The 19326-nt window shown below is 31.1% G+C and overlaps 2 protein-coding genes and 1 pseudogene across 2 annotated transcripts; 2 read left to right on the plus strand and 1 right to left on the minus strand.

Moving 5' to 3' along the window:
• The first annotated feature begins 2126 nt into the window (after window positions 1-2126).
• Window positions 2127-3314, plus strand: LOC132933052 (transcription factor Adf-1-like). Its single transcript, XM_060999388.1, has 3 exons — window positions 2127-2283; window positions 2705-2855; window positions 2930-3314. The coding sequence occupies exons 1-3, from the start codon at window positions 2127-2129 to the stop codon at window positions 3312-3314; spliced, it is 693 nt and encodes a 230-aa protein (XP_060855371.1).
• A 7065-nt stretch (window positions 3315-10379) lies between these two features.
• On the plus strand, window positions 10380-12666 carry LOC132933053 (uncharacterized). Its single transcript, XM_060999389.1, has 7 exons — window positions 10380-10494; window positions 10597-10775; window positions 10880-11080; window positions 11156-11236; window positions 11302-11590; window positions 11656-11720; window positions 12520-12666. Exons 1-7 carry the CDS (start codon window positions 10380-10382, stop codon window positions 12664-12666), a joined length of 1077 nt encoding a protein of 358 aa, XP_060855372.1.
• A 22-nt stretch (window positions 12667-12688) lies between these two features.
• LOC132933054 (uncharacterized) lies at window positions 12689-16468 on the minus strand (annotated as a pseudogene).
• Window positions 16469-19326: the final 2858 nt, after the last annotated feature.

The raw sequence follows: 19326 nt of genomic DNA on the forward strand, positions 1-19326 counted from the left end.
ATATGACATTTGTCATATTTGTGAAAGACTTTAAACTGAATTACCTCCAAAGTTAGAGAAAGAAATTAAAATACTTATTGACACGATTGAATATTTTAAACAGGAGGGTGATGAAGATGAAGTTAAAGATTGTGAAAAAAAGACTTGAAGATGTATTAAAAAACAAGGAAAAAAATATGAAGAAAGTTCGGGATCATGACCATTTAACTGGGGAATATAGAGGAGCCGCACATTCTTTATGTAATCTTAATTACCAAAATCCACGTTTTATACCAATTGTTTTTCACAATCTTTCAGGTTATGATGCCCATTTATTTATAAAAGAATTTGGAAACGATGAACAACAAATAACATTAATCCCAAATAATGAGGAAAAATACATTTCTTTTTCAAAAACAATACCACGTAAAGTAACTATAGATGGTGAAGAAAAAATATATAAAACAGAATTAAGATTTATAGATTCATTTAAATTTTTACCTAGTTCTTTAGAGAAGTTAACAAATAATTTGAGAAATGATCCAAATGAAAATTTAAAAAAAAAGAACATTTAGATTTAGTTACTAGAAAGTTGGCTTACCCCTACGAGTATATGGATTGTGAAGAAAAATTTAATGAAACATGTTTACCTCCTATAGAAAAATTTTATAGTTCTCTCACTGACAAAAATATAACATAAGAGGAATATAAAAACTCACAACAAATTTGGAAAGTGTTTAATATACAAAATCTTCGTGAATTCACAAGTTTATATAATAAGATTGATGTTTTATTGTTAACAGACATAATGGAAAATTTTAGAGACCTGTCTTTAAAAAAACATAAATTAGATCCAATGTATTATTACACAACACCAGGATTTGCATGGGATTGTATGTTAAGAATGACAAAAGCGAAATTACATTTATTAACAGATGTCGACCAATTGTTGTTGTTTGAAAATGCAATCAGAGGTGGTTTGTCTCAATGTAGTCAAAGGTATTCAAAAGCAAACAATAAACATATGGGAAATAAATTTAAAAAAGAGGATGAGTCAATATTTTTACAATACTTGGATGCAAATAATCTTTATGGGTGGGCAATGAGTAAATATTTACCTACTGGAGAATTCAAATGGATTGACAATCTGGAGGATTTTATTGTTATGAATATTTCTGACAAATCACCTAAAGGTTATATTTTAGAAGTCGATTTAACTTACCCTAAAGAACTTCATGATCTACATTCAGATTTCCCTTTAGCACCGGAAAGACATTTTGATGGTAAACAACTTCCAAAATTATTAACAACTTTGTATGACAAGAAAAAATACATAATACATTATGAAACATTAAAATTATACATTAAATTAGGATTAAAAATAGAGAAAATTCACAGAGTTTTAGAATTTAGTCAATATCCATGGTTAAAAGTGTATATAGATATTAATACTACTCTCAGAGCACAAGCTAAGAATGAGTTTGAAAATGAGTATTTCAAATTAATGAACAACAGTGTTTATGGACGTACCATGATGAATGTTCGAAAATATGTTGACATAAGATTATGTAATAATGCAAAACAATTAGAAAAATTAATTGCAAAACCAAATTTTGGAAAAAGAACCATTTATACAGAGAATTTAGCTGCAGTCCATATGAAAAGATGTGAAATAGATTTCAAACAACGAATATATATAGGAATGTGTGTTTTAGATTTGTCTAAATTTTTAATGTACGATTTTTATTATAATACAATAAAGGAAAAGTACAAAAATAGAATTAAATTGATGTATACAGATACAGGCTCACTAATATTAGAAATAAAAACTGACGATTTCTACCAGGATATGAAAACTATGTTAGTTCATTTTGACACGTCAGATTATACAGAAAAGAATATTTATGGTTTACCTTTAGAAAACAAAAAAGTCTTAGGTAAATTTAAAGATGAGTTAAATGGAAAAATTATGTCTGAATTTATAGGTTTAAGTACGGTGTCCAATGCGCGACCTGTCGCCGCGACCGGTCGCGCTCTACCGATTATTTGTGTTTCCCATTGACTGGTGTCCTTATCCGCGACACGCGACAATACCGCGACGAGAGCAGTGTAGCGCGACGCGTCGACGATTCGTTCTCGAGGTCAATATGTCGGCTATAGCATTTACACCACAAGAAGATGAACTTTTTATTGAATCTGAGCGTAAATATCCAGAGCTTTATGACTGTTCACACATGCAATATTTTAATTTAATAATTAAAGATTCAAAATGGAAAGAAATTTCCCAAAATATTGGAAAGTCTGGTAAGTAGTTAATATGTTTTCTTTATTCAAATAATAAAAACGACTATTTACAATCTGTGTACAAGAAATACAATAAACCATTTATACTTAATAATGATAATATTTATATTTTTATATGATAATATTTATATAATTTTATACAATACGATAATATTTAATAATAATTATGTTTAACACGTTTAACGCCACAACGGGTATTCAATATTATTTATAACATTGCCCTGGTCGCCGGTGTCGACAAATATAGTGTACACATTGACAGTTCATAATTTTGACTGGCGATAAGATGTGATAAACATGTTGTTTATTGGGTTTATTTCGTTATTTCTATATTTAATCATATTGCTATGCCCACAATATATTATAATAGTATAATGAGTATTCCTGTACAATATAAAACAAATAATTATTATATTTATAGTCGAAGATTGCAAAAAGCGTTGGAAAAATATCAGAGACTCTTACAATCGTAATAAAAGAAAATTGGATACGGGTTCTGAAAGATCGCTAAAAAAAAAGTGGCCTTTGGCGGCACACGTATCTTTTCTAGATAAAGTTCAACACGAACGAAGGTAATTAGACATTTATACATTTTAATACAATACTTAATAAATTGTATATATTTATATATATTTTTTGTATTTAGTTCTTCATCAAATATAAGTGTATCTGAAAGCGCATCTGTACTACATGAAGAAGGAGAACTTGACATAGGAATAGGGGGAGAATTTAACGAAGGAACAGAAGAAAAAGAAAAAACCACAGATAGTCCACGACGTATAAGATCGAAGCAGGACAAGTTGGCAGTCATTCTTGCAACAAGAAATGGAGAACAAAAAAAGTTAATAGCAGCTATTCAGTCTCAAAATGAGACAATTTTAAATAGAAAAATGAATGAAGATGATGAGATAGATTTATTTTTCAAAAGTTTGGCCATGACTATGAAGAAATTACCAACCAAAGGTATCAATGAAATAAAATTGAAAACATTAGCATTAGTGGCTGAAACTGAAGAAAAATATGCTGCATAACAAACAAGAAATATTATAACTCAAGGATATTTTAATCAACCAAATGAAAACTCCATACATTTACAAATGTCACCTTCAAATGCATCAACTTCAACATATGGTACATCTGAAAGTTCACAAGGCTTTACAACATACAATTTTGATGAAAATATATTATATGAATAGATTTGTTATTTGTTTATTAATTCTTAACTATTATTATGTAATTATTACTATACTGTTCAAGACTGAAGGTTATTATTTTATTTTAGTCAAAAACAGAACAACTTTTTTTAAATTATATTTATAATCACTAAGATATAATACAAATATTTTTGTTTTGCTTAAATATATATATTAAAAGGTACAGTGTTATTTATAATTTTAAAAAGTATTTCAATAAAATGTTTTATTATAAAGTATTTAATTATTTACAAAATTATTGCCATGGTACAGAGCCTTCATTATTGAAATATGACTTGAATCGATCTCTTACATCAAAACCTTCAATGTTGATAAATCCACCTCCTCTTGATAATGGTAACATGTTATTTGTTGGTGTTGATCGTTTATCTTCGTAATCGTAAAATGAGTGATTATTTTTTTCCATATAACCAGTTCTCAACATATTGTGCAAGCAACACGCTACCCAAATTAAATCTTCACAAGTTGATGTATCTAAATTTATCGGCTGATAAAACACTCTAAAAACTTGGTTCAATAAACCAAAAGCATTTTCAGTCACTCTTCTTGCTCGACTTAGTCTGTAATTGAAAATGGTTTTTGTTACATCGTCTCTACCAGCTTTCTTTGTATAGGGCTTCATTATATGCTTATGCAGCCTGAACGCTTCATCACCAACAATCACGTGAGGTACGACTATGCTAGACCCAGGTAGTGTAGAATCTTCCGGAAAACCAAATGATCCGTTCAAAACTTGTTTGCCCATAGTTGATTTTAGGAAAATGCCACTGTCACCTTCCTTTCCATAAGAACCTATATCTACTACTATAAATTTATAGTTTGCATCAACCATTGCCAATAACACAATGGAAAAGAAGTCCTTATAATTATGAAATAAACTTCCCGAATTTTTTGGACTACGTATACGTATATGTTTCCCATCTATTGCTAGAATGCAATTTGGAAAATTCCATTTACAACTAAATTCTGCTGCTTTGCCTTTAAAATCTACGTTTTTTGGGTCTTTCAAAAATATTGGTATTAATTTTGATTTCAATACAGCCAAAGTTTGTTTAAGAATTTTACTTATGTAGGTGTGACAAATTCGAAAACCAAACGATAAAGATCGTAATGATTCACCCGTAGCCATATATCTACATAAATATAACAAATTTATTCAAAACTATGAATTATTAAATTTTCTATCTAAAACTATTTAGTAGTTTGAACACATACCTCAAGGTAATTGCCAATTTTTCCGCTGCTGAAATGGGGTCTTTTACTCTCCTGGATGGTAATTTTGTAAGTTCCAATTCAACTAACGATACCAAAAAATCGAATTGTTCGCGACTAATACGATTTTGACAATTGTTTACAAATAAAAGAACCAAAATATGTTAAGCAAATTATGTTCAGAACTAAAAAACATGATGCAAAACAAAACAAAAAAGCTTTGAATGTTTATGATGATAAAAGATTTATTTTAGAAAATGGTATTGACACATTAGCTTGGGGACATTATAAAACAAAAATAGACAGAAATGACTTTGTAAACCATCTCAATACTCTAATTAAAAATCAAAACCAAAAAGATTAGAAAAATATTCTTGAAGGATTAAGACAAGAGAATATAAACCTGATTGAAATGCTGTTTTTTTCGTTTGGAGTAGAGAGGGCGAAACGCCCTCCCTAGTATCATTTGTATTTTTGACTTGATTTCATGTACATGGAATGTGTCTTTATAACATAAGTATTTTGGGAAATATTTTAATTATTATTGCATTCAGATTTTCTTAAAAATTATTTTAAGAAATATTGCATTCAGATTTTGTTAAAAATATTTTAATTATTATTACGTTTCAATTTGTGAACAAATATTTTAATTATTAATGACATAAGTTTTGAGAAAAATATTTTGGGGGGATTTTGCAAAAAAATATTTCAATTATTATTACAATTAGATTTGTGAAAAAATATTTTGGGGGGATTTTTGCAAAAAATATTTTAATTATTATTACATTTCAATTTTCTGAACTTTTTGTATATTGGGTGTTTTTCTGAACTTTTATTGTTATATAAGGCACTGCGCCAGGAATGGCATATATATACTACTCTTACCTACATCATTGTTAAAAATCACTTATATTCAAAGGAAATAATTTTTTTTTCGAAACATATGGCTATATTTATAAATATTCAACACAATTGAAATTTTATTTATTTTTAATATTTAATATATTTTAGAACTTGACAAATTATTTTTAACTTTATGTATTTTTTACAATACATATTTCACTATTTTTTGTCATTAATATAACATAATAATATAAAATAAAACAAAAGGTGGATAAGTGGATGTCGCTCTGCTGTACAGTAGGTTACAAGTGGGTCACTGTAATGGATGGTGTTAAATTTGAATTCAATGATATAATATCATTGTATAAGAAAAACGATTCTGAGCGAAAACGGTCAGTCAGCCTATGATATTACCAAGTATATTTGATGATATTATTGTGAATAAAGTAATTTATAAATAACCTATTTACGTGGAGCCTTGTTTTCAATTTTCAATCCTTAGCTATAAAAGTTGAACATTTTATAAATTTTTAACTACAAAATAATTATTAAATTATAAATTTGATAAATTCTGTCCAAATTTGATCTTTAAATGCTTATAAAAAAAAACTGTGCCTATGTATTTTCAATATTTTTCAACTGCTATTGTAAAAATATATCAGGAGTCTTATATTAAATTTTTACACTTTTTGGCCCAACAGATAAAACTTTATTGATATTTATAGAAAAAAAAACTATAAAAATTGAAAACTGAAAATGCCCGTAAAAAGCTCAAAAAGTGTCAAAATATTTTCAAAATTGTATGGTGTATAGGAAATGCTAATATAAACATTCAGTGAAATTTTCATGTATCTACAGTTATTCGTTTTTGAATTACAAGAAAATAAGGAAATCGGTACATGAGAAATCGAGTGAATATCTAATGTTGTAAAAATATGAATTTAAAACGCTCATAAAAATTTAATTTGACTTTCTTGTAGAAATTTTTTTTTTGATAAAGTTAGACAAACTTATGAGGAATCTTGTATTAGATTTTAAAATCTTAGATTTAAAAAGAAAATTTTTTATGAATTTCTAACTCAAAATAATTTGCAAATTTTCGTGATTTTTCCGTATTTTTTCAAGATTTGAACTTTAAACGTGTATAAAAAAAAACTGTGACTAAGGATTTTTAATTTTTTTCATCTGCCTTTGAAACAATAACCTAGGAGCCTTCTATTAAATTTTCAAGCTTTTTTACCCGACAAATAAAATTTTATTGATATTTATAGAAAAAAAATTTAAAAAAACTGAAAACTGACAATGTCCGTAAACAGTTCAAAAAAAGTCAAATTATTTTCAAAATTGTATTGTGTATAGAAAATGCAAATATAAACAACCAGTGAAAATTTCATGCATCTACGGTCATTTGTTTTAGAGTTACACCAATAACCAAAATCGATTTTGCGTAAAAATTCCCGTTTTTCCTTAATTTTTCTTTTGTTTTTCACATCGCTTTTGAAAACTACTGGGAAATTAAAATTTTGACCTCCCCAATGCACCAACGATATTCACTTTCCCATCGAACAAGATACTGAAGTCGAAAATCGAAGCATTATTTCGACTACTTATCGTGTACACAGACACAAAAATAAAAAAAAAAATAAAAAAAAAAACACACATCATTGTAAAATCAATACATTCATCGTTTCACTCAGAATCTAAAATATAAGCAACTTTTTTGTTATAAAATAAAAATCAACAACTTTGTTACAATACAATAGAAAATAAACAACTTTTTAGTTATAAAATAAAATAAACAATACATATTTTCTTCGTTATAAAATAAAATAAAAACAACTAAGTCCTAATAAAATTAAAATTAACAACTTTGTTGTAATACAATAAAAAATAAACAACTTTTTCGTTATAAAATAAAAATAAACAACTTTGTCGTCATAAAATATAATAAAAAACAACTAAGTCCTAATAAAATAAAAAATAAACAACTTTTTCTTTATATAATAAAAATCAACAACTTTTCTGTAATAAAATAATAAATAAAAAAAACGTATCAAATTTGTATTCTATATCACTGTAGTCAATATTTTCTTGATCTTCATTTGATTTAAGATCCTTATAGTACCATAGACATTCAGCTGGAACATACTTCGAAGCAAGATCGCTTACACCTTTCAACTTGGCTTGTTTTATCTTTAGGGCGCCATGGTATAATAAATACGTAGGTTCGGGTAGACTTAGAGTAGTATTTGCTTTCTGTAGTATGAAATGATTTTTTGCAGTTGAATGCACAGACACACTAGCATATAATCCACGTTGTGTATATTCAATAAACCGATACGACAAAATAGAAAAATTAGCTTTGCCTTTATTTGTCACGGTTTTTTTTAAAAAGGGGTTTTAATTGTTCGCTATAATTTAAGATCATGTCTTGTTTGACATCGATTATATGAAATTTTTTACAAATACCTTTAACTAGTTCTTTATACTCCTCTGGTAAATATATTCGTTCAAGCTTTCTTCTGTTTTTCTCGATTAAACCGAATGCACGGTCAGAGGGCAAAAAGCTATGGCCGGGCTCCGGGTACCGATAGTTATATTTTTTATGCCATATAATTTTTTTGTTACAATCGTATACAAATATTGTGTCAAAGCAAAATTCTTATTTTGTGAACTGCAGTTGTCTGAGAAAATGTAAACGTTTTCTACAGTTTGGTCCATAATTTTCGAAAAATAATATTGCAGAAAACTAATAACTTCGTTTTGTCCTCTGTGTGCCGTTACTTCATCACACATAAAAAAGTACGATTTCCCAGTTCTTGCAGAACGAATACAAAAGTTGTACACCAATAGTTGCCTTTTATAGAACACGTCCCCACAGGGAATGTGAGGTAACGGCATGTTTTGTTGGTAATCGAATGCTAAGACATCTATTTTATTACCTTCTACCTTTGCCTCGTCAGTTCTTTGCCTCAGATCACTGTAAAATACATCGGCTTTTTATAGGTGTAATAATTTTTCGGTTTCCATTTTTTTTTAAATATTTTCGTCATTTTCTGTGGATATTAAATTTACTAAATTATCACAAGTTTGGCATGTGTCGGAGCGTGGATACCCGAAAGACAGTTTAAAATTTGTAAAGAAACGATTTCGATAAAAATGATCGGAAACTGTTGGTTTTATGCTATTATTTTTATTTTTCATAAACTCCCATGTTTCATTTTCATATTTCATTAAATAAAGATTATACATTTTGCTTATATTCAGATCCGGAGATAAATATCTTACTTCATCATTCTTAGAACGGCTATAATGCGATTGACGAGCGGGAAAACTTTGAATATGTGTATCAATTTGGAATAAAATGTGTTCATCTTTTATATTGCCTCTATTTCTGTGTTTTCCTCGTCTATCCACTGGGCTCGGTACGTTGTTTTGGAGCAACTTAACAATCCTTTCCACTCTAGATTTTCCAATACCGAAGAATGAACAAAACGACTTTTTACACACAACTTTTTCAACATGATTTATCCTAACTTTATAAATACATGAACAAGATCTTGGTTTAGGGTTATTTTTTGGTCTATGTCTTACTACGTTATTTATTTTTATCAAGCCCGCAATGTACGTATCTTGTTTTTCCTTATTTCCGATTTGGTTAAAACAGCTTAAAATTTTATGTTACTCTTCATCACTAACTTTCAAAAAACATTTATTTTTACACTTACAATCCGGCCCTGTTTTCCTTTGTAAAATATGTTTCCCACGCAAACTATAATGCTCATCCCCAGACGCATTCGCATTTTTACACTTATTACGTTTCCAGTTATTAGGATCTTTAATTTTTTTTTTACCTTTACCTACGGTTATTTCTTCATCAGAGTCTTCTATAACACGTACAGTGTCGTCACCATCAACGCCAAAAGTATTGTTAGTTTCTTCTGCATTTTTACGTAGTAACTCTTCATATTCAGACATATTTTCGAAATCTGATACTTCTATTGGTGAATTCGGATTCCCATAATATAAGATGTGGTCACCTTGTGGGACCCCTAATGTTATATTGATAGATTTTGAGATATAATTTTTATATTTAACTGATTTGTTTAATAATTGTATAATAATGATTTAAACTATGACTGCAGAGGGTCCATTATATTTATGTTTTCAAGTTTTACTTCAAGAAGGTGATGATTAACTTTATCGAATGCTTTTTCAAAATTAGTACAGATTTCAACAGTTTGTGATTTTGTATAATATGTAGGCATACTTTAGCCTAGGTTATGTTTATTTTTAAACAATAGCTAATCGGAATGGTGTTCGTATGGAGCCAGGAGTTCATGAGCGATCAAACATATATATTGATAGCTTAAATTTTCAATATTACAGCCATAACGAAACTGCAAACAGAAGGTTAAATTTAATCATAAAATATAAAATAACACATTGGGATAATTTAAAGTATGTAATTATTGATATTTTATTATTACCAGACAATTGAGATGTACAAATTATTTTAATTCGCAATGTCGAGGCAGAGGCAGCATAAGACTAGATAATAGTGATTTTAAATTAACAAGACCTCATACATGTGTTCCACAGAGACTTGTAGAAAATAATAATGACAACCAAACGGCTTTTATTCGTTCATTAAGACAGAGAGCTGTGAGATAACAAATAAATATACGTTCAATTTATAACGAAGAGATTCAGAGGTATCTACTCTAAAGAAATTTTAAATTATTACCTGTACACTATACATAATACTCAATAATTAGGTTTCTGGAGGCAGCAAGGACATATACCTATTTGCAAGCAGCAAGGACGATGCACAGAGCGAGACGTGGGCACCAACCATCAGTACCAAGTACAACAAGAGAATGGGGTGCTATGATTATCTCTGAAGAATGGAGGCAGAGATACGAGAATACCATTGGAAACCGTAAGTATTATATTTCATCAATTATTGACAATCTGTACAAATAAGAATGAATGAATTAAACATTTTTTAATTAATCATAATATGTATCTTATTTATTATTAGAAACTAGGTTTTATCAAGGTGAATTAGTTACTGAAGGTTTGTTATATGGCATCATGTTCTTCAATACTGAAATAGTGACAACACTGCGGCAAAATGGTATAAATATATCAAATGTAGCAGTAGATGGTACTTTTCAATGTCTACCCAATCATCCTACTGATTTACGTCAACTACTTACTGTACATATTATATTTAATAACATGGTAATAATACATTTTGTTTCACATATTTTTGTAGACTCACTTCAAATTAACATACTTGGAAAATATATAATTATGTTTAGAGTTTCCCAGTGGCTTATGCTTGTTTAACTCGTCACACACAAGCAGCATATGTGTGTGTTATGCGGTACATTTTTAGTCTTGAACTGCCCTATTCCCATGAAGTTCAAGTTATTACCGATTTTGAAACTGGTCTTCTTAACGCCATAAGAACAGTTTTCCCTGAATGGCATCAAGTGGGTTGTTCTTTTCACTTCAATCAGGTAATGGTCTGAAATATTTTCATTGTATTATTTGTGCTCACAAACAAGATAGGATTCTATACTATTTTTGTACAGGCTGTATTAAGACATACACATCAAATTGGATTGAGAAATATTATAAGAACAAATGTTACTAGTAGAAATATAGTTCGCTTGGTAATGAAATTATTATAAGAAATGTAATATGGTTAAATTATATATTATATTATATTTTTGTTTAGTTACTAGCTCTCCCATATCTACCTGCAAATGGAAACGCATATTCCAATGTCAGAGGCTTTACAATATCTGATGGGCTGATGATGATAAGGGCGATTGCAATACAGCAACAAGTCTTTGAAGAATTACGACCAGTCTTCAATTATTTTGATCGGTATTGGATGGGTGTGGTAGGTCCAGAAAGATTTTCTGTTCACGGATCAGATCACCGGAAAAATAACTTTGTTGAGTCATTCCACGCATATTTGCTTGGGTACTTGGGAGTTCATCCACCATTATGGACATTTTATGGTAAATCCTTTTAAAGTACATATACAAAATTCATAAATAATATTGGTATATACTATAAATGTTAGATCTAATCCGAGGTGTGGAGAATATAACAAGGTTGGAGCTGAGCCAAACACTAAAAGGCCAACAAGTAAGTTCAAAACATGGTTATAAATATATTTTACTAAAATCAAATAAAATGTATTATAATCATAATAATAATAAACAGGGCAGAGGACTTGTAGCATTTGCATATTTATGTTTAGTTCTATCAAAAATATAGCAGAATACAAAACCAATACATTATTATTATATTTTATTTTTCATATAAATGCATATTTTAAATAAATTGTCATTTTTCTACCGACATTTTAATTTCATCTAATATAGTAATTTGAGTTAAAAATTATTTTAAATTTTCATCATATAATTTGGTTGTTGACTGTCTGCAGATACATGGTTTTCGTAGAAATATGTCTCGAGGGTCGCCGATTAGATTAATTTTATTTACAACCAGTTTTTACTAAAATGTTAGGTATTTAATATTTTAGGGTCAAAAGAAGATTTTTCAAGAAAAATTTTATTTTATTGCTTATAGGGTTTTTAAGTCCATAAATGTTTGCATATTTAGTGCTTTTTAGAGCTACAAGCCCTCTGCTCTAATAATAAACTAATAAATTACTGCTAAATGTCTAGTGTACCTTATCATTAAATTTGTCAATGCAATGAATATGTAAAATTTTAATTCAATGATAAATATATACTATGAAAAAAAAATTCTGAGTAGAAAGGGTCAGGAATTTGGTTTTTCCCAATGAATTTAAAAAGTATTGGAAAAATTCTACTTTTGATAAAATCTTACCATACCGGGAACAAGTAGTGTTATTAACTCAAGTAGTAATAGTGGTATGATTTTGGCCTCAAATACTGGATTGAACCAATTGATGTAGTTTTGGATTGGTCTGAATATAGTGTTAAGAACTCGTCCCTCTCATGTACTTCAACCCGCCTCTCAACAAAATATGTTTGATGTATCTTTTAATGAAGAATCTGAAAATATAGATAGTGAAGGAGAACCAGTGATTGAGGGTAGATAAAAATCTTACTAATTTTTACTGATTATGTTGATTTAGTTGATCTATTATCCATTTTATTTATTTCAGTAGTAGACCGTAAAAATTCTGGTAATGTCCCTATTCAAAAAGAAGTTAAAGGTAAAAAAATTATGTTAGTATTATGTAGGTAGGTCTATATAGGTACATACCAAATTTATACCTAATTTAGGTACTAACATAATATATTGCTCTTTTCAAATTGAATAAAAATAATGCATATTGCATACCTACATAAAATATTATCTATTAATTTTGTAAAATTCAAAAATACTAAAATAAAATTTAAAACTGTATTGTATTACATTATGTTAAAACACTTGCCGGGATTGAAGTTAATTTGCGGCGGCCGTGTTAATTCAGAAATTCTTTTTTTCCGTTATTTACCTTTCGCTATCACTTCCGCCTTATTAAAATATTCGTATTTAACGAACACTTTACGTTATTTTTTTCAAAATTGGAGTTTTACTCCTATTAGAGACGTTGGACTTCCCCGTTGATGGCTTCTTCGCGTTCCCCGCTAAATTTATTGACAGCCAGAGTGGATGGCATCGTTATTACTATATACAGGCATATATATATGCGTCGAAGCGTTCGATTTCATATTTTACAGACTTTTGCCTACTCGGTCTCGGTGACGCCGTGAGCTACTCGTATCGGTATTTATATATTTGATACACGTTATAGCCACAGAAGGTACTGTAGGCACATGCATATTTAAAAAATAAATGTAGGTATAAATGTTAAGAGTTGATACTGTAGCGAGCTGTGACATTTTAACTATTTATCTAAAAATAAAACCTAAAAGGGCGGTAGATCAAAGTAATCGTATATAATAAGAACCGCGTAATAATTACGTTAATAATAAAACCAGCAGATGCGCTGCCGTATTACCAAAAATATAACACTAATTTAGGCGGTGTAAATGCGTATACATAATCGTATATTATAGTACGCGCCGCGTAACATTAATAGTAATAGTAATAGCAGATGCGCTGCGTGTGTAGTAGTACAAACGAATAACGAGCGCGCGACCATGAACGGCGTGCGTCAATCTATATATGACTACTTATATAAATAACTCGCATAAAATGCCCATATAAAATCGTGAGTATTATGGAATAAAGCACCGCGCGTGTACAATAATAGCATATATATATGTTCAACTTCCTGCCGGGTGCGAGCGCGTGCCGAGGCCACAGATGACCATATACGGTTATCCAGAATAAGTAGGGACAGGGACAGACCCATCGAGGAGAGCTCAGGGACAAGCGTTCATCAGACGAACAACCGACGAGCTTAGGAGCAGTCATCAGAACTATTGTCACATCTCGCTAGTTTCATTCGTATATTTGACAAATTATCGTATATTTATACGACAATTGGGGTCGAGTTATATTGAATTTTGAATTTTTACGACAATTGGGGTCGAGTTATATTGGATTTTGAATTTTTACGACAATTGGGGTCGAGTTTTATTGAATTTTATAGGCCAAGTTGTAAGTCCTGATATTTGTGAATTTATTTGAAGACAGTGAGTCTATATTTTGAGATTAATTTTATTAAGGCCGGGATAAGTCCTTAAGTGTTGAGTTGATTATAAAATTGAATTAATTTAATTAATACAATTGGTAGGAGTCACTATTTAAGTATAGATGTCCTAGGATAGATTAATTAAGTTAGAGAAAAAAAATTGAAAAAAAAAAAAGGGGGTTTTTAATAGGGAATATAATAACGGTGTTTATTTTTTATTAAAATTGGTAGTAAAAATCTTAAGTATAGCTACAAACTGTTAATCGAACACTCGTAATTCTACGACTGACTGACTCCCTGTGTGTTGTTGTGACGGTGCCCCGTCTCACATAAAAAACCCTTATTCAGCGGTTCCCACGGTAGCAGCGTCTTACGACACACACTCTGCATTATGATTGTCTATATATGTTGTTAACATATATAGATATATAAAAAATAAAATATGTGCTAATCAGGGGTTCTTAACACCCCCCAGACTAAATGAGACACGGGGGTCCAATGACCACAGTGTTTCACTTAAATGTTTAAGTTTCTGCAAAGTTTCGAATTTTCTGTTATTTGGGGGTCAGTTCAGTTTGACAATAAAATAATAAAATATTAAAAGGAAAAAAATAATAAAAGTAAGAAAAATAAATTACACTGTGTGTCTTCCTGAATACCATTAGGTTTTTCATGCTTCTGGTATTTCAGGGTTGTATATTTTTGTGACATTTTTTCTTAAACTAAAACTTAATATACTAGTTGTTAATATTGTTAGTATTACAATAATATAAATGACAATAACGTGAATGTTAATGTTGAAAATTAATGAAGGTTCAGCTAGGGTATGTGAAAGTTCATTTAACTCAACTACTTTATTAGTCAGTTGGTTCAAATTTTGAATTAGGATTTTATTAGTGAGGTTTTGAGGAATAATTGTTTTGACTATATCTTCCAATGTGTGTAACGGTTCATTCTTAGAATTTTCTGGTATAATATCTGAATGACTATCCCTACTAGCTTTGTTATTAGAAAATAATATAGAGTTTCTGTAATTAATTTTACAAAATGGGGGTATAGTTATTCTACCTACGCCCTCAATTTCTATCTTGGAATTTTCTGTTGGATTTGTGCAAGTGATGGTACCTACTTCCCGTTGGGTATAATAGATCCATGAATTAGTTTGCACTAACTGATGCCATATAGGGGCTTTTAATGAAACGAATTTGAATTTGCAATAGTCTGGATTAAATTGATTATTCACTAGTAATGAAACTACACATACATCTGATTCTGCACAATGCTGTACATGTTGATTACCTCTACAAACTTTATAGGGCTTTAATGTTGTACATTCTTCCCACTTTGCGTTATCTAAAGCAATACAATTTTCGTTGTCTCTGCTTACACCTAAATAATTTATTTCAGGGTCGACTAAGAAAATGGTTTGTTCACTGTGGGGTATGGGTAAAGGTATAGGGTGGTATATACTATATTCCTCACTGGTAATTAGTGGGATTTCTATGACGTAGATAAGATAGTTGTCTTTTAAGAATATGTTTTTTTCAGAGATTCAGAGGATTTCATTAAGAGATTCTATATTAACTTCCAATGGAAAAGTATTTCCAATCGGCAAGTCTACCTTAATTTCGAGAAGTTCTTTAATAATGTGCTGTGGTGTAAAGACACTAGTGTGAATTTTTCCATCTAATGCTGTATTTATTATGGAGATAAGGTTCTGGGTTTCATAAGCGTACTTGTTTAAAACTAGTTCAAATAGTAATGATTGTTCTAATACTTTGGTTCGGAATGCCAATTTATTAAGGTTTTGGATAGTAAGATTTGTTTGTACTTGTAGGTACTGGAGGTTTTGTTCTACTTTTTGTTGTTGAAGTTCTAATTGTTGTGTAGAGTTATTTACTTCTGCTTGTAAGAATCTGATCTTTTCCGGAATATTGCTTTTGCTAGGTACTTTGCTTCGATTTAGTTCTGTTATTTGATTTATAATGAATTCAACATCAATCTTTGAGCATACACCATACAGAATGTTGGCCATACGCCTGAATGTCTGCCCCAATCCCCGTCGAACTCTATTATCATCATTATTAATGGCTAACATAAGACTTCTGTGATTAGCTTCGATCTCGTTTAAATAGGGCAAAGTTGCTCTAGAAAATTGTTGTATAAACAGAGAGCAAATCTCCTCAATTTCCACATTACCAAGTCTGTTCTTCATATTTTCACAAATGGTCGTGGTTGCTTGATAGTGAGCCATGATGACATGGTATTTTGAAATTAGTAATTGTACATCCAAGGAGATTACCAATTCCCAACTTACATGTGACAATCTGGTTACTCCATGTGACTCATAATAGATCCCTTGTTGGCTCTTGAATGACGTTAGATTAAATACTTGGTGGTGATTTCTTTGGTCCGAATCTTGATGGAAGGTTCCGTGACGCTTATTGAAATTATGCTGAGTCTGAAACATAGTTATGTTCTTTCATGAAATTGTTTTAGAAGGTTCCGGTGTACCTTTACAGGTTTGGTTTTCTTAAGTATCGTGACATTTGGTGAATCTGGTTGGATTTCTACGATGGGGTAAGGACCTAACCATTTTGGAGCTAGTTTTCCCTTACGGGCTTTGTCTTGTACTAGGACCCTATCTCCTTCTGCAAGGTTTAGAGGTGCTATTGATTTGTCATAACGCTCTTTAGATTTGTGTTTGCTTTCTAATAGCTCTGCTCTCGCTAATTTATGAGCTTCCTGCATTTGTTTCTTCATCTCAAAGTAATAGTCCTCATAGTTGTATTGAGGTTCAGGATCTCGTGTGAATGAATGAGGAACTGTTATCTCATTACCATAAACTAATTGGTATGGTTGAAATTTGGTTGCAGTATGTACTGTTGAATTATGACAAAACATCGCGAATGGAACATAAGTGTCCCAGTTTTGAGGATCTTTGTCAATGAAACTGCGTAAGTAGTCTCCTAATGTTCTGTGGCTACGCTCTGAAGACCCATTACTTTGTGGATGGTATGGAGTGGTCGAAGTTTGTTTGATCTTAAGAAGTTGACATACTTCTTTGAATACATGACTCAGGAATTCCGTGCCACAGTCTGTGACAAGACTTCTCGGAAGTTCATGTAAGCACACAAATTGGGTTACAAAATGGTATGCTACAGTGTTTGCTTCATGGTTTATCATAGGTACTGCCCATGCGAATTTAGAAAGGTCATCTTGAAGAGTGAAGATGAATATATTCCCTTTATGAGATTTAGGAAATGGTCCTACAAGATCTAGGTCCTAGAAGATTTTCTCAAAGGGTCTGGAAGAGGTTGTGGTTATAACCATCGGTTCCTTTACTGATCGATTTGGTATTTTCTGACGTTGGCAAGTTTCACAGGAAAGGATATATGCTTTGACCATCTGTCTCATTACCTTCCAATGATGCTGCTGCAATATTCTTTGATATGTCCGATTTATTCCTTGATGTCCCCCCAAAGGAGTCTCGTGGAATTCTCTAATGATTCGTAACTGGTCTTCTTTCGATAACTGTTCTTGTGTTACGATTTTTATTTCTATTTCCGAATTTCGAAACGTGTAGTAGAGCATGCTCCGGACGGTTTCCCATTTGATACCGTCTCGATCTATCACTAAACGCGGACAAGCGAGTCGAGTTACTTTCCGCTCGTGGCAAATTTTGTTGAGATTCTGTAGACTCTGAAAAATATCTTCGCAGGTCGGTTTTTGCCAGAACTTTTCTTTAGTAATGAGGTAGAATATGTTTCTGTCTGTTATCTCTAGGGATGCTACCTCGGTAACCTTTTTCTGTAGACTATGTATCTGTGCCAGGTTGCCAAATTTTCTTCTTATTTGTACAGCTATTCCGTGTGTCATCTCGAAATCCGCCGAAACGCAACATGCCAGGGAAATGCTAGGATCCATTTCAAATATATTTCCTGATACTTCGCTAATTTTTTTAGTTGGTTTCTTAAGACTTGAATCTGCTTGCAGAAATTCCTGATAATTTTTGGTGATTTGTATTTCTATAGAAGAACTAGCTTGATGAGAGCTGTGATCGTTCTGAGGTTCTGAAGTTTTTAATGGTTCTGTATTGACTGGATGTTTTGAGTTCTTTGCGGCCTTTGATGATCTGGTGACGATTTGATTTATCCGACTTAAAGCATCTGCATTTGTGTTATTAGTGCCAGGTTTGTAATGAATGGTGTATTGGTGTTCTTCCAATTTTAAACGCCACCACGTTAGCCGTAAACCGGGGTCCTTTAGGTTAAACAGCCACACCAATGCTCGATGGTCCGTTATAATATTAAACTATTGACCGAAAAGGTACGGGCGAAAAGTTTTAACTCCCCATACTATGCTGGCTAATTCCTTTTCAGTGGTATTATAGTTTATCTCAGCTTTATTTAATGTCCTGGATGCATAAGCAATGGGTAGGTCCTTCCCAATTGGACCTTGAGAAAGTACACAACCAATTGCGTAGTTGCTAGCATCACAAGTGAGATTGAAGGGTCTGGTGAAGTCTAGATACTGAAGGATTGGATAATTTATTAGAAGGTTTTTCAGTTTTTCGAATGACTGTTGACATAGATCACTCCACTTGAATGGCACATCCCTCTTAAGTAACGAAGTTAGTTGTTTAGTGATCTGTCCATAATTTTGTATGAAACGCCTGTAATACCCAGAGAGTCCCAAGAACGATTTGATACCTTTTACGTTTTGGGGTACTGGAAAATTCTGAACACATTCAACTAATTTCGGGTCAGGCTTAACGCCTTTGTCAGTAATTTGGTGTCCTAAATAAGTGACCTCTTTCCTCAAAAATTCACATTTCAAGGGCTGTAGTTTTAGATTGAATTATCTGAGCCTTTCCAAAATTTCTGTAAGTTTTTGTGAATGATCTGAGAGGTCCTTAGCATAAATAATGATGTCATCAAGGTATACGAACGCTTTTAACCCATTCAGGCCGGAAAGTACCTTGTTCATCATCCTTTGAAATGTTCCGGGAGCACCCTTTAGACCAAACGGCATCCGCAAAAATTCGAAATGGCCTTTATCCGTAGAGAAAGCTGTCTTCTCGCGATCGGCCGGGTTCATTGGCACCTGATA

This window comes from Metopolophium dirhodum, chromosome 1, assembly GCF_019925205.1.
Source record: "Metopolophium dirhodum isolate CAU chromosome 1, ASM1992520v1, whole genome shotgun sequence".
NCBI lineage: Eukaryota > Metazoa > Arthropoda > Insecta > Hemiptera > Aphididae > Metopolophium > Metopolophium dirhodum.

What these genes read in the sequence shown, in the direction of transcription:
- LOC132933052 (XM_060999388.1), top strand. Translation starts at nt 2,127, where the DNA reads ATGTCGGCTATAGCATTTACACCACAAGAAGATGAACTTTTTATTGAA. An exon ending in CCAAAATATTGGAAAGTCTG is followed by an intron (nt 2,284 to 2,704) that starts GTAAGTAGTTAA and finishes TTATATTTATAG; the next exon opens with TCGAAGATTGCAAAAAGCGT. An exon ending in AAAGTTCAACACGAACGAAG is followed by an intron (nt 2,856 to 2,929) that starts GTAATTAGACAT and finishes TTTTGTATTTAG; the next exon opens with TTCTTCATCAAATATAAGTG.
- LOC132933053 (XM_060999389.1), top strand. Translation starts at nt 10,380, where the DNA reads ATGCACAGAGCGAGACGTGGGCACCAACCATCAGTACCAAGTACAACA. An exon ending in ATTTACGTCAACTACTTACT is followed by an intron (nt 10,776 to 10,879) that starts GTACATATTATA and finishes AATTATGTTTAG; the next exon opens with AGTTTCCCAGTGGCTTATGC. An exon ending in ACCATTATGGACATTTTATG is followed by an intron (nt 11,591 to 11,655) that starts GTAAATCCTTTT and finishes TATAAATGTTAG; the next exon opens with ATCTAATCCGAGGTGTGGAG.